The 15,169-nt window shown below is 40.5% G+C and overlaps 1 protein-coding gene across 1 annotated transcript in view; it reads left to right on the top strand.

Moving 5' to 3' along the window:
• Positions 1 to 15,169, top strand: part of LOC143135273 (NACHT, LRR and PYD domains-containing protein 3-like) — a 158,221-nt gene that overhangs the window by 104,873 nt on the left and 38,179 nt on the right. The window contains exon 8 of the mRNA XM_076295986.1: positions 5,483 to 5,653. Within this exon, the coding sequence (XP_076152101.1) occupies positions 5,483 to 5,653 (171 nt within the window). The remainder of the gene's footprint in view (positions 1 to 5,482; positions 5,654 to 15,169) is intronic.

Below are 15,169 nucleotides of genomic sequence, written 5' to 3'. Positions count from 1 at the left end.
ATTTCAAAGTAAAACAATATGCTAATTGAACAATCACATGTTTTTGAGCCATCAAAGTGACAGTATTTCTTTTTAAATCGGTTTTATAGGATTCCAAGCACCACATAAATGCCAGTCCCAACATTCATGTATACAGATTGAGGGCCAAACTCTGAGGACATGTTGAAATAGTAATAAAACTGCAATAATGCATGCATAGCTATCACATTAATTATACAAGCAATATTTAACCCATTTACTCCTGAAATGCCTGCTAAAAACGCCTATAGAATCCTATGGCATTCTAGACTAAATAACCTTATTTCCTGAGGGTTTTCTGAAAGCATACTAAAAATTGTCAATGTCTACCAAAATGTAATATCTAAGCCTCTGTAGCACCTAGAAACATGACATAAAAAGCATGCTGCGCTACGCAGCATCCAGCGGGAGGGTCAATGTTGCGCTACGCAGCATCCAGCGGGAGGGTCAATGTTGCGTCATGCAGCATCCAGCACGAATGGGTTAAATGCAAAATATCAAATGAATATGATTATTTTATTTAAAATGTATCTGTCCCAGGGAGTCATGTCACTTGTGTTACTGTACAACAATACAATTCAAGCAATACAAGCAATCATACTAGTAATGACACCACTGGACTTCCTTTTACGTAATACCTGAAGGCCTATGAAAAAATACACATGTTAAATCCACAGCTTCCTTTCATTTATTAGAAATTTTAGCATATATCATGATTTCTTATTGAAGCCCTAAGTAAAAGTCACTGGTATGACCTTCTTAACTCTTAGGAAAATTAATGAAAATAGAATACAAATGGATTCAATGACATACAACATACAACATATTTTTATTCCCTATAGCAGCCATTTTGGAAAATGCCGCTTTTCACGTAAGTGAAAGTTGCCATTGACAAAAACAAACAAAAAAAACATTTTGGACATTTTGCATAACTGCAATTTCTGTAGAATGACCCAGTTGCTCTATAAGCACTATATGAGGAACCGGTGATGCGTTGGGCAGTTTTCACCACCCTCTTCAGTGCTTTCTGGTCGTGGGCAGAGCAGTTGCCATACAAAAACTGTGACACAGTTGGTGAGGATGCTCTCGCTGGTGCAGCAGTATAAGTTCACCAGGATCTGAGGAGACAGATGGACATTTTTTAGGCTCCTCAGAAAGAAGAGATGCTGGTGAGCCTTTTTGATTAGGGTAGAGGTGTTGAGGGTCCAAGAGAGTAAGTGCAGTACCCTCCAGAATTATTGGCACTTCTGCTAAAGTTTACTAAAAACCCGTATAAAAAATTATCTGTTGGTGATTTATTGTAATCTCACAATGAAATAAATGAGGAAAAATACAACCTTGAAGGGAAGTAAATTTATTTTAAGAAAAAGGAAAATCTCATCTCATCTCAAGAAATAAATATTTTTAACACGTTGCTCACAATTATTGGCACCCCTGAAAAATCTTATTTAAACAAAACCTAACAGAAGCATTTTCCTATCTAATTTCAATTTATTTAAGTTTGTCTGTGTTAAGTTTCTGTGAACTTTCAGATGTAGTTCATGACTTTCTTTTTCACTATGGTATGAAAATAAAGTCACACAGAGGCTAAATCCTCTAGTCATTTTTCAGCATTGGAAAGACAAGAGAATACACTAAATTTAAATAAAAAGAAAGTGTGTTGACGTTTGTAAGTCAGAGGATGTCTACGACAACTAGGTACTTTATTGAAAATGCTTATATTTACAGTTAAATTATTAAAAGGTTCTAATCATCTGGAAATGTGTCAAACATGCTTGGACAAAGACCCATGGTTATATTGCCCCCACATACAGTATGGAGGATGGTAAGATCATAGGAACCACTGCTGGAGAGTTACAGACAAAGGTATCATCTTGGGGTCACCAAGTCCCCCAAAAAATCTTCAAAAGAGACCTCACTGCTAATAGATTATTTAGAGGGCATGCCAGGTAAAAGCCTGTCCAGTCATTTAATTACCAATGTGACTGTGACTTTGTCTGGAAGTGTGGTCTATTGTCAGATGAAATGAAAATTGCGCTCTTTGGCTAGAAACACTTTAGATGTGTTTGGCATACATAGAAGAATGGCTATACTGAAAAGAACCCATGCCTAATGAGAATTATGGTGGAGGGGCTGTGTTATTGTGGGGCTGTTTTTATTCCCATAGACCTTGGGAACCTAATTAAGGTGCATGATTTCATGATCACCAAGAAAAACCTGAACATTTTCAAAGGAAATCTGTCAATCTCTGCCAAGACACTAAAAATTGGTCATGATTGGATCGTTCATCAGGTCAATGAACCAAAACAAATGTCAATATCAAAACCAATATGGTTTGCTGAACACAAAATCAAGCTTCAGACATTGCCATCTCAGTCCCCTGATCTAAACTCCATAGAAAAACAGTGTGGTGAGTCAAAGAGGAGAATGCACAAGTGTAGACCTACAGTGGGTCCCAGTTAAGTTTGGACAGGTTCCTTCAGGAATCACGCACCCCATTTTCTCAGCAGAAATGGCACAAACTGCAGTTGACACAAACAACCACAAGGTGTCACTTTGGAGTTCTGCCACTACTATTTTTGATGCGACTTGACTTACTGCTTCCATGATGCATTTTCAAGTCAGTAGAACAATCAGAGAAAGCTGAGCCATTACCAAACATATATGATAATACAATAGCGTGAGTTTATATATCTTATACCCTATTTGTCACGGTTACTTATAGATTTGATAGTGTAACGATAAGCGCATGAGACTTTCAGCTGGGGCAAGGGAACTTAAATTGATCACGGTAGTTTAAGCTTACACTTGACAAAACATTCTAATATGAAAATGTAGATGCAATTGTTGTAAGATGGTGCAGCTCCTTTAAAGGAACACGCCACCCAATGTCAGTAGTAATATATGTTCTTACCTTAACTTTCACGAGTTGAGTCATACCTCTCCCGTGTCGGTACGTGCACTCCAGAAACATCCACGTTTTCCCGACTTAAATACAGTTGCACTAGTAGTTGATAGAAATGCTACGGCCACGCAACATGAAATGTGGCGATTTTCCAAGCGAATAAACCGGAGAACTACAATGTGTGGCGCAATAGCACTTGGGAGTACTTCGATCTAGCGTAGTAGTATTGTTAACACCTAATTGTAGATCCTATCCACCACAGAGTTTAGAATCCATGCTGGATCGACCCTCAGCCTCTCCCTCCCCTCTGAGCGAGAGAGAGGCACACACACTAGAGATGCGCTGATGGGCTATTATTTCAACCATAACTGCATAGCAAAACTTATCATCCATCAGCCATCCATCAGCACCAAAGTTTTTTGACCAATTTTCGAAACCACACCCGCCCACCATCCGCTGGTTGTTTTAATGTAGGCTATGGGTGATGCAGCGCTGCTGAGGTGAGGCTAGAAAGCCCTTGCCTGTTCTAGAAAGACTGATCTAATGCAGCAAATATATTAAAAGGCTAAAGTCGTACATTGGCCAATCGTACATTTAGCTAATTGATTATAACCTGCACACCAGCAATTGTTGAACATTTACTACACTTAAAACTTAAAAAGATTGAACGAAGCTTCCCGAAATTTGAAATTGCGATCAGTGACTGGCATCGGGTGAACGAAGCTTTTCGAAGTTGAACAGGCTATTAAAAACTATTTGCGCACCTCAATGTCACAGGAGAGACTGGGCTCTCCCTTCTATGAATTGAAAAAGACGTTATGCTACCTGCAAACTGGCCTATGATTTCATTGCTGAGTTTGCGGCAAAGCAAGATATGGCGAGTCAGTGTCATTTATTTGTCCAATGTTAGCCTACAGACCAATTTCCATAGTGCACATCCTATCAACCAGTTTGAATGTCGTGTGTGTTTCTGCTCATTGACAAATACCGTTCAGCACAATGATTCATGCCCAATTAATTTCCCCTGTTAAAGTGTTCGCCTTTGTTACACTATTTGGTTTCGTGATGTAGCCTATGATAAACACCATATGGCCAAATATGTGACTCAGCTAATGTTATAGGCTATACAATTTCCCCTCTTAAAGACAAGCTGGTGTAGCTTATTAGACTAGGCTACTATTAAAATGCACCGACGGTAGCCTTGGCTATGTGTAAAGCTGTCGCATGATTTCATGCACGTAAGTTCATGCATCTGTCAAGTTCGTACAGGGCCTCGCACCCCCTTGCGACGGCCCTGCAGCTCCTCCTAAGACAGCGAGGAAAAGGTTAAAATATGCGATAAACCCGGGAAAAGTTGACAGGTTTGTTTCGGTCCCGGTGATTATTTGTGAAATTGTGCAAACGACAGCCTTTTCAAGGCATTTCAAGGAAGGAGTCGTAGCATGCAAGCTCCCAAATTGACCCTGTAGACAGAAGGCATCAATAGCCTAAATTGTTGGGACTGGGGAGGGTCGTGCGTTTTTTCTCAATCACTTTGGAGGGTCAGAAAAATGTCTTGCTGGCGAGGGAGGGTCACGTCCCAAAATTCCTCCGGTAGCCCCTTAAATAAATAACGAACAGTCCCTAATTGATTATAGCCTGTAGGCCTACACCAGCAATTGTTGAACAATTGTTGACACGCAAGCTGTCAAATACTGTCCACTAGCCTATGTGGTGCACCCCTCTGTTTTAAAGAAGCCCTATGCAGGTCTGGTTATTCCTTTGCTGTTTCTGGGTTTTTGCCTGATTTGGGCTCGCATTTTTCACGACATAGCTCCCCCTGCAGCTTCGGTAGCAAGTGACTGCTACGCTAAGCCCCCACTAGCTAGCAAGCTAGCCATCAAGAAACCAAGCTAAACACATACAGGGCTCACAATGAAACAGTCGAGCAAACACATTGTTCAAGAGACTATCAAACCACATTACAAAAACGAAGTTCACCCAAGGGTAGGCTACTTACAATTTCAACAGCAACAAAGCCAAATCGGAGTCCGTTTTGTAGTCTTCTTAGAAACTACAATCTGACTACATTTTCGAGGTGCGATTGGATACTTCCGCTGAGTCACGTCTGGATGTGTTCGGACCGCGACCAGAAAGTTGCATATTCGTTTTTTCTGCGGAGAAGCACTAGGGGTAGACAAAGCACCCACCAAACGACCCAAAAAGTGTTGTAGAACCATCAGAACGACTCTCAACCTGCATAATTAAGGCCATTTTTGCTAAAATTGTTGCATAGGGCTTCTTTAAGCTTATACTTAGTGTTAATACTAGCTAACTGTATCTGGATGTGTTGCTATCAGAGCAAGATGTTAGAGATGGCACATGACGCGCAAAAAACAAAAAACGCCAGATTCAATGTTGTTACTACCGTTTGCGTTGGCACCGGTGCTATATTAGAACCGTGTTTCAGTGCCCAACCCTACTCTTGTTTATGTTGATCTATCAGGGCACCTTTGAAACAGTATCCCGTCCATTTATCCATGTCTGCAATATTTTATCTTTTCTCATGTTGTTATGCAGACTTGCTGAATGCAAACTCTCCGAGAAGACCTGTGAAATTGTGGCTGCTGTTCTACAATCTCCAAACTCCCTGATAGAGCTAAACTTGAGTCGCAATGACCTGAGAGATTCTGGAGTTCATCTTCTCTCTAAGGGACTGTCTAGTCGCCCCTGCAAACTGCAGACACTAAGGTTGGTGAAAGGCCATTAATTTCATTTCTGTGTGTGTGTGAGTGTGTGTGTGTGAGTGTATGTGCGTGTGTGAGGGTGTAATGTACTTGTGAATGATTTTTGTACTGTCATTAATGTCATTGCAAACGGAAGTTCATGAGGAACATGACAACATTTTGCCACTCCTCCACTTTCCATTAACCAGACAACGTAGTCAAGGCTCACCTGCCGGCACTGCTGCAGCAGTTCTTGCTCGCAGCAGCATCGGCTTAACTTTGCTCGCAGCAACTGCCGGTTTGCTCCTTCGTTTTCAAGCAGAACTTGCTGCCCATTAGATTCGTCTGTTTACAGACTTTCATTTGCATCTAGGTTGTGTGGATTTGTATTAGAGCTGTTCTGTAAGTCCACTCGTTCCTGCCTTAAAGTTGAGATACATGTCACATTGTTTTGCTGTTGCCTGTTTCTAGCTAACAGCTAGTGTACGGTTGCATTGGGTTTGTTCATAGATATTCGGCTCACGGAGTAGCCTCTACCTTCGGGCTTGGGTGAAATCAAAGTCAGTAAATGTCTTGTGAAACACACTTGAACATTGAAAGCGGCCATTTCTCTAGATGTGACAATTCTGATAAATCAGGCTTCCAGTTTGTCCTTTGTTTCCTTGGTAAAGTTTGCTTTGAAATTAATTTTACCTGGTGTTAATGAAAACTTAGTAGACACAGTGGCCGGTAATGCATGAGTCATTAGGGCCTGTGTCCACCAATCAGGTTTTTTGCGCCGACGGCGGCTACTTTCTATACAAATCCTATGAAGTTCAGCGTTCACAGCACTCAGCACCCTTGGTGGAAAAAAACCCTCGGCGCTGACCATTTTTTTTTCCGCAGTCCGCAGAATGCTGAAAGTTGAAATCTGTTCAACTTTTAGAACAGCGCTGTGCTTGTCAATGTCACTTCTCTCTTGCTAGCCAATTGAAATCAAGGAAGGGGCGGGACCTACACTGTCAACAATGTTGGTAGTGGCAGAGGACCACTCAATTAGCCAAGTGCTATGTGACTAAATATTAAACTACTGCTGCAAACCGAACGCAAATTACAAAGCCTAGAGGGATGACCTATTCTATTGTAATGCCAAATGCCAAATGCCTTATTTAGTGAGCTGAGTCCTGAACGATTGCTGCCATTTCAGTTAGCTAATTAGTTAGCATTAGTCAACGTTCCAAAAAGATGTGCTGGCAGACGGTTTTGCTAAAGAAGCAACAATACACACTTGACTGAAGCACTCGGAAAATGAGGTTGAGGGCCAAAATGTGACTGGTGGACACAGGCCCTTACGTGCATGATACATAAGGCTCTGTTCTCGGCCATTTATTCTGATGGCACCTCTGTAGAAGAAGATCAGCTCTTAAGACATGTGATTCAAATGACTGATATAGATAGATAGACAGATAGATAGATAGATAGATACTAGATAGATAGATTTTTCTTCCTCGTTCAGATGCTTGCTGTAGCCTATGTGAGAACAGGAAAGTTTCTGTTTTCTTTGGTCTGATAACTTTGTGTTTTGGCTTTCTTCATAAAGAAGATGTTTTAGTCATGCATACAGGCTAATAAACTTGCCTTCAAACATGGGACTTCCTCTGAATTGTATACAGCCACAAAATACATGAAAACTGAAATTATAAGGGCTTAACAGGACTATAAAACAATTTTGGAAAATAAAATGGCTGCAAACAACTTGGGCTCAGCCTGGTCAAGTATGAAAGCCATCGCAGGCATCAGTAACTCAAAAAATATAAGCACTGCCACTTTAGAATGTTTTGATGCAGATATTGACCTGCCAAATGCTCTTAACTTTTTCTCCCGTTTTGACAGTTCAGTACAGAAATACAGGAACTCAATCATAAATTAGCTGACCAGAACCACTTTACAATTGAAGAGGGAAATGTTGAAAAAGTGTTCTCTTCCATAAATCCAAATAAAAGCTATGGACCTGACAATATCTGTGGTAGACTGCTTAAGTTGTGCTCTGCCCAATTTTTAATTCTTTACAAAATCAGCATGTCCCAAAATGTTGCAAGGATGCAGTAGTTGTTCCAGTTCCCACAACAAACTGGCCCAAAGCACTAAATGATTTCAGGCCTATTGCATTGACATCTATTGTGATGAAAACTTTAAAAAATCTAGTTAGAAATTAAATCTTAAAGAAGACAGAGTCTGAACTTGACCAATATCAGTTTGCCTATAGGCCACACAGAGGTGTTGAGGATGCCACAGTCACTCTGATGAACATGCTTTTTAAACATCTGGAAGGAAAGGGAACACATGCTCAGCTTTTATTTATAGATTTCTCGTCTGCTTTTAACACAATTCAACCCCACTTCTTAACAGAAAGATTCTTAGAGCAATTTGATCTCAGTAAAAATCTTGTTGGCTGGATTTTAGATATTTTAACTAATAGGACACAAAGAGTGCGAGTCAATGGAACAATGTCTGATCAGATATGTTCCTCCACTGGCTCCCCTCAGGGCTGTGTTCTGTCTCCTCTTCTGTTCATCCTTTACACCAACATGTGCCGCAGAAGCAGGGAAGACAGATTTATTTTAAAGTATGCAGATGACTCTGTCACTGTAAGCCTGCTACAAGGAAATGAAACAGGTCATGGTCCAGTTGTCCAGGGGCAGGTCAAAAATTGACAAAGCACTTCTTCTCACAAAGTTCTCACTTAGTTATTAATAATGTAGGCTACAGAACATAAAGTGCAACAAACCTTCTTGCAATATCTCTTAACTGCATAAAACAGGTTAAGGTTAAGATATGATTAGTCTACAAGACCTTCCATCTTCTCTTCCCCTCTCCCTCTCACACAGGCGCGTGACAGAGGGTGCGCTGCAACCTGCATTTACGCAGCAAGTGCATCAAGTGAGCGCGCTTTCAGCTCAGCTGGTCAGGTGCTGGAGGCGCGTCGAAATAGATCCTGGAACAGTGGATTCCATTCTCTTTTTACACAGTGCAGCCAAACAGCTAACCTAAATCAAACAGGATCGTCTATACAGATGCATTTAATTGTTAAGTTCATGGATGCATGTTATAGGCCTAATGATAATTTCAACTTTCTTTCATTAGACAGATGCAGTTTTGTTAAGTTTGTGGATGCATGCTATAATGATAATTTTCAACTTTCTTTCATTAGACAGATTTCTGGTTCAGTTCATAAAAATGTTAAGTTTAGGCAACAGACAGATATCATTGGTTTAAACCGATTGAACACGTCTGTGTCAATGTGTGTGTGTTTGCGTGCGCGCGCCCACGGAGAGAGAGAGAGTTTATTTATTTAGTAGGCCTGTCCATGAAGCTAGATTCAATTAATCCAACATGCTAGCGAGCCAAGGCTAGAGCAACAACTCTTTGTTGAAGCATATAGCCTACATTGCAAATTCTTCTTGTTTCAGTGTTGTTAATAAGAAAGCATTGTCTCTACCTCAAAATGAACTACAAAAGATAGCCTAGGCTATAGACACATTGATTTTTTTTTTGTCGGGTCGGGTTCGTGTCGTTAATCAGCGCATATTTTTGAGGGTCGGGTGGGTGCGGATCAACTCTCCTGATGGGTCGGGTGGGTGCGGATGTTAAAAAACCTTAACCCGCACAACACTAGTGTATAGACTTTTGGAAACTCCCCAGGGCTAAGAAAATCACCAGCATAAAGGGTCAGACAGTGGAGTGTGTCGATAAATATAAAATACCTTGGGACCATCATTACATTTTGAGGCAAACTGTGAGACTGCATACAAAAAGGGGAACCAGCGTCTATACTGTCTGAGGAAGCTGTCCTCCTTCCACATCGACAGAAATATGCTCACCATGTGCTACCACTGCTTCATTGAATCAGTCATCTCTTTTAGCCTGGTGTCTTGGCTCAGCAACCTACCCCTAAAAAATAAGATCTCCCTGAACCAAATTGTAAGGTGGGCTAGTAGGCTGATTGGAGAGCCACAGCTGAACCTGAAATCCCTACACAGTAGGCAGCTACAGTGGCTAGTTGGGTCTATCCTAGAGGATGGATCCCACCCACTATACCGTGAATTTCAGCCTCTCCCATCAGGCCGCAGGTACAAAATGCCTGTTTGTAAAACTAAAAGATACAGAGGCAGTTTTGTTCCCTCGGCTATTAGAATGTTAAATAGCACTTAGGCTACTGTTAGACTACACACTAACTTATTTAACTTATTGACTGCACAGCCCTCTTAATCTTAATGTATTTATTTATTTAATCTGGTTTAGCTCTTGTATCTGCTATGATGACTTTTATTTTGCATTTTTATCTACTGAATTTTGATACTAATAATATTCATGTACATGTTTTATCTATATTCCTAGGTCTAGAACACTGTTGTCACTGTTATGTCACTGTTTTCTGTCAATGTTGTTAATGTCATCTATGTCAACCCACTCTTTTGACCTGCAACCAAATCTACCCTTGGGTACAAAGTTACCTTAAGTTTACAAAGTTATCTTAAGTAAAGCTACCTTAACCTTATCATAAATAGGCTATCCACTCGTAATTATTCTGAAGAAATGTTCTATTTTAGCCAAGAGATTTAGAGAAGAAACTGTTGTTGCTGACCAGATTCCTCGCGGAGACTGCACCCGATTGGTCCGATTCAATTTGTTTTGAAGTTGGCGGCCTATTTAAAAACAAAAAACATTATGTATTAAGCATTAGGCTATTGTTGTCCTTGTCATCTTCAGAAGTTGATAGAACATTATAGGCTACCTCACAAGTTATAGGCTACGATTGCCTAACGAGTTTTACCGCCTGCGAGAATGGAGCATTTAGAAGTTGCGCTGTGTAGTTTGGATCTGCACCGTACGCCGGCGACCCGGGTTCGATTCCCGTCCTTTCCGGATTCCAACCCGACTCTCTCTCCCACTTACTTCCTGTCACTCTCCACTATCCTGTCGCATTAAAAAGCCCCCCCCCCCCAAAAAAAAATCGTTTGACAGCCCTAAAAATGTTGTGTACTATTTTATTGCCATTGCTTGTGTGTTTTGAAATCCTATGCAGCTACAGGAGCTTCCAACCGTGAGGAAGCAATTTTGCATTATAGGCATAACTAACATGCAATAACGCCACCAACAACAGGCTACTCATTGTCAACATGTAAATTAAATGTAACATTATTGTAAATCAAATTAAAATGTTCTCTTTTGCAAACGTAGGCATAGTAACAGAATAATTTAATAATGTTACAAAGATACTACATCAATCCGTATGTTTCATTAGGCTACCAGGCTATTTGTTTTGCCTTTCTCTTGATTCATTTAGGCTATAGGCCTTTTTATTCAGGGGCCGTATTCACAAAGAATTTTAAGGGTAAAAGTAGCTCCTAACTGGCGAATTTAGGAGCAACTCCTAAAAATAATGGGCGTGTCACTCCTGACTTTAGGACTCCTAATTTTTTTCACTAAAAGTAATTCACGAAGCATTTTAGACCTAAAAGTAGCACCTAAGTCTGGGACAGCTTAAAAGAAGTCGAGAGGACTCCTAACTCACTAAGACCTATTCATAAACAGCTTTTTGTGGCATTTTACGTTGCGATGTTTTGAAATGCGTAGCCTATGCGGCAACAATCGCGAGGGAACATGAATGAATGAATTTGCATTCATAAAAGGGATGCAATAACGCCACCAACAACAACCAAAACTACTCATTGTTAACATGTAAATTAAATGTAACGTTTCATTGTGAATCAAATTAAAATGTTCTCCTCTTTGCAAACGTAGCCTATGGTGACAGATTAATTTAATAATGTTGCAAAGATACTGCATCGATAGGCCTATGTTTCATTAGGCTACTAGGCTATTTGTTTTGCCTTACTCTTTATTCATTTAGGCTAGGCCTTTTTATTCAGTTATTAATCATCTTCCGTCCTTCGCACTACTTGTGTAGCGCACGCATTCTCCGACCTGTCACCTGTCACTCATCATCGGAAGGGAGGTGTTTGGAATCATTCCTGCCTTACAATCGTCAGCCAATCAAGGTGGTCACTTCAGTCAAGCTCGTGCATGAGTAATGACGTCATCCATAGCAACGAAGACTCACTCCTAGTTTAGGAGTTGTCATTTTTCTTTACCAAGAGTAGGTCTGAAAGGCTTTGTGAATAACTTTTAAGAGAAAACTCCAAGCTAAAATCTTTTAGTGCGATTTAGGAGTAGCCTACTCCTAGTGGTAAGATAAAAGGCTTTGTGAATAGCCTACGGCCCCAGTTATTCATCATCTTCCGTCCTTGTGTAGCGCACGCATTCTCAGACCTGTCATCTGTCACTCATCATCGTAAGGGAGGTGTTTGGAATATATACAGTCTAGGGCTGTAACGATATACGATTCGAAACCGAAATCGCGACATTCATATCCACGATACTGTGTCGCGGTGTGAAAAGGCAGAATCGCGACACACCCTTTCTAGTGTTTCACGCAGTTCTTTGCAGCTTACGCGGCCGCAAAAGCAACCCACATCTCCCGCTTTATGTATCGGTAGCCTACGTTGTCCAAAAACAAACAAATAAATAAATAAATAATAATGTCATACCTCTCCTTGCTTTCATTGTAGACTATGTGTGCAACTTTACCAAACAGTATAGAAGTAAACCCCCTCTCCTTGCCCCGCTCTCTCTCGCGCTCCCTCCCTCTCCCTCTCCCTCCCTCTCCTGCTCAATGAACACGCGCGACTTAAATAAAACATTCACAATCGTGAAAGCAAGGACGCATAGAAGACGACTAGCTAAATTACTATTAAATCCGCTTAGCATCATTAGCATGCTGCACATATTTGTTTAAAACTCTTGCATTGAAGTTGACTGATCATCTCAATACCAACGTTTCCCAAAAGGGCCTGTCCCAAGGAGAACAAGTATTACCTTGACACATGGGGAAAGTGAACAGTCCAATCAGTAGACTATGATAGGCTAGCTAGCCAACTATGCTACTTTGTTTACAATATTTCCAGGCTTCTACCAGACAGCTGAATTAAAGAGGTAGAGTTGTAATAAAAAAATAGTAGGCCTAGGCTATAGGCTAATCTGCATAAAGTGTGCTGTCATAAATATCAGTCATTCAGAAAAATATTTGTATATCAGGATATAAAATAATAGATATATTATATTGTAATCCTCTGGTGTTCTAAGGGAGGCTATTAAAATGTTATTTAATAAAATGTCTAGCCCCCCCCCCCCCAAAAAAAAAAAGGGAAAAAAAATAAAAATCGAGATTCGTATCAAACCGTGGGTCAAAAATCGTGATACAAACCGAATCGTGAGGTTGGTGTATCGTTACAGCCCTAATACAGTCTATAGTCACTTCAGTCAAGCTTGTGCATGAGTAATAACGTCATCCATAGCAACGAAGACTCACTCACTCTTGGTCAAAGATTCTAGAGCGCTCTGCTCCAGATTCTTTGCTCTTAGTTTAGGAGTTGTAATTTTCCCTTACTAAGAGTAGGTCTGAAAGGCTTTGTTGAATAACTTAATAAGAGAAACTCCTAGCTAAAATATTGTATTGCTATTTAGGAGTATAGCCTACTCCGGTAAGATAAAAGGCTTTGTGAATATGACCCCTGGTGTCTAACCCAATGCATAGCCCATTTACACAAATTAATGGTCGAATATTACTGATGATCATTGTTATTTAAGAACATGCAGTGTGCGTAGGGCACCAAAAACATCTTGCTCGTAAAAAAGCATCATACCGCACATTGTGGCGGGTCTGTTATTTAACCTACTTACTGTAGGCTGCACAAACCACAGGCCTTTTTTTTTTTGGGCAAGCCTGCATTCGAGGCCTTCTGTTGCAGAATTTTATGTAAAGCCTGCGCTAACAGTAATCCTCCTGCCCCTGATACCACAGCTGTGGATAGTGTGGAATGTTCAAGTAATAACACAATCCAATGTGTGTCTCAATTGTCCCCCGCTGACCACCTCACACATTTCTCTAGATTTTGCAACGAACTTACATGACACAATGCCATAAAATAGGCTATGCCAGTTTTAGGACACAGAATAATGTTTGTAATGATACCAGTTAGGCCTACGTTTAACAGTAACAAGTGTAATGAGCTATTCATTGTCGAAGGTTCATGGTGAAGTGAAATTCTTACTTTGGAAAACAAACATTTGCCGATATCATCGCCGATCATCAGAATATTGCAACAGATTCTGTGTGTTCTGGACTGCAGGTAACTTGTTAAGCCAGTGGTTCTCAAACTTTTATTTCATTCCCCACTTTGATCAAGGGGCATGACTGATGATAGTGGAGATAACATGTTATCCCGAGGCCTTTGCAAGTCAGCATCTCCGACAGTAGTCTACCCTATTAAAAATATAAGTTTTCGATGTCCCAAATGGAGAGCCATACTTTATTGTTTTTAACGATCTCTATGCTACTCACAAAAATGTAGGCATGGGGACATGATGAAGTAGGCTATCCAACTGTCATGTGTTAAATTATTGTGATTACGAGCCAGTGGTTTTCAAACATTATGCGTGACTCGGACATCTAACTAAATGCAACAGGCTCATATCGTCCTCGCATTCGCAATATGAGGACCAGTGTTTTGTCAAATTGCAAATAGCTATTCGTTTTTACGAATTTTTATGATAGTATGAAGTACTTTTTGTATGGGCTACTATCTTAATCTTGGAATATGGGGAGGGAAGTGGCGCGTCTGCAGAAGTCAGCCAAATATGAATATAATTCTGCGGCATAAAGCAGATGTATTTGTTTATTGTACAGAAAAATAAAAATGACATGTCAAGCAGTCAATTGACTACATTGCAGTCAAGAAGTAGGGCAAATTGACGTGGGTCATAGTTGTCTAGCCTGTTAAAAACGTCGCTAGATAGTATTAAATCGCCAACAACATTGTTTTGCAGAAGCTACAGATTAATTCTGAACAGTTATTTCTCTACTGTCTCAATTATCACACAAGACACTATTTTGATTTGCGTAGTTGCGTTACCCCCAACACTGACAATAACGTAGACAGCAAATTAAGATATTTTTTCGTTTTGTGGAGCGGCACCGGTAGGCTATCAAAAGCAGATTTCAATTTTCGCTACCACCGTGTAGTCAAGCCTTAAGCCATACCCAAGTAGCCTTAATCGAGGTAATGCTTAATTATGCATGATTTATTTTGTTATTGAATTCGTAGGCTGGGATTCCTCTCGGCAACAATTATGTTTAAGGTAGTCAGGCTAATGACAGAGCGATGTACAGTGGCAGAGCGACGCACAGTGGCTGAAAGTGGTACTAAAGCTTCACGCAGCTTCACGCCTCGTAATGCGCGACTGAAGTGGCCATTTGAAAGCGATGCCCACTCTAGGTGGACACCAAAAAACTTTCACGTGTGATGAAGTCTTGGGTAGGCTATGTTATTCACCTATTCTGATTCTGAAGGAGAATATCTGCCTTTTGGAGATTATGATCGACTATTGACAGTGATAGTCACGGTGCGTCTGTGAATGGAGGTGTGTCTTTGCGTGTATA

Source organism: Alosa pseudoharengus, unplaced genomic scaffold (assembly GCF_046254945.1).
Source record: "Alosa pseudoharengus isolate Yale_2024_CS ecotype anadromous, Long Island Sound unplaced genomic scaffold, YU_APseudo_1.1 YU_APseudo_1.1_scf_1, whole genome shotgun sequence".
NCBI lineage: Eukaryota > Metazoa > Chordata > Actinopteri > Clupeiformes > Clupeidae > Alosa > Alosa pseudoharengus.
This window is presented reverse-complemented; position numbering and strand designations above follow the sequence as displayed.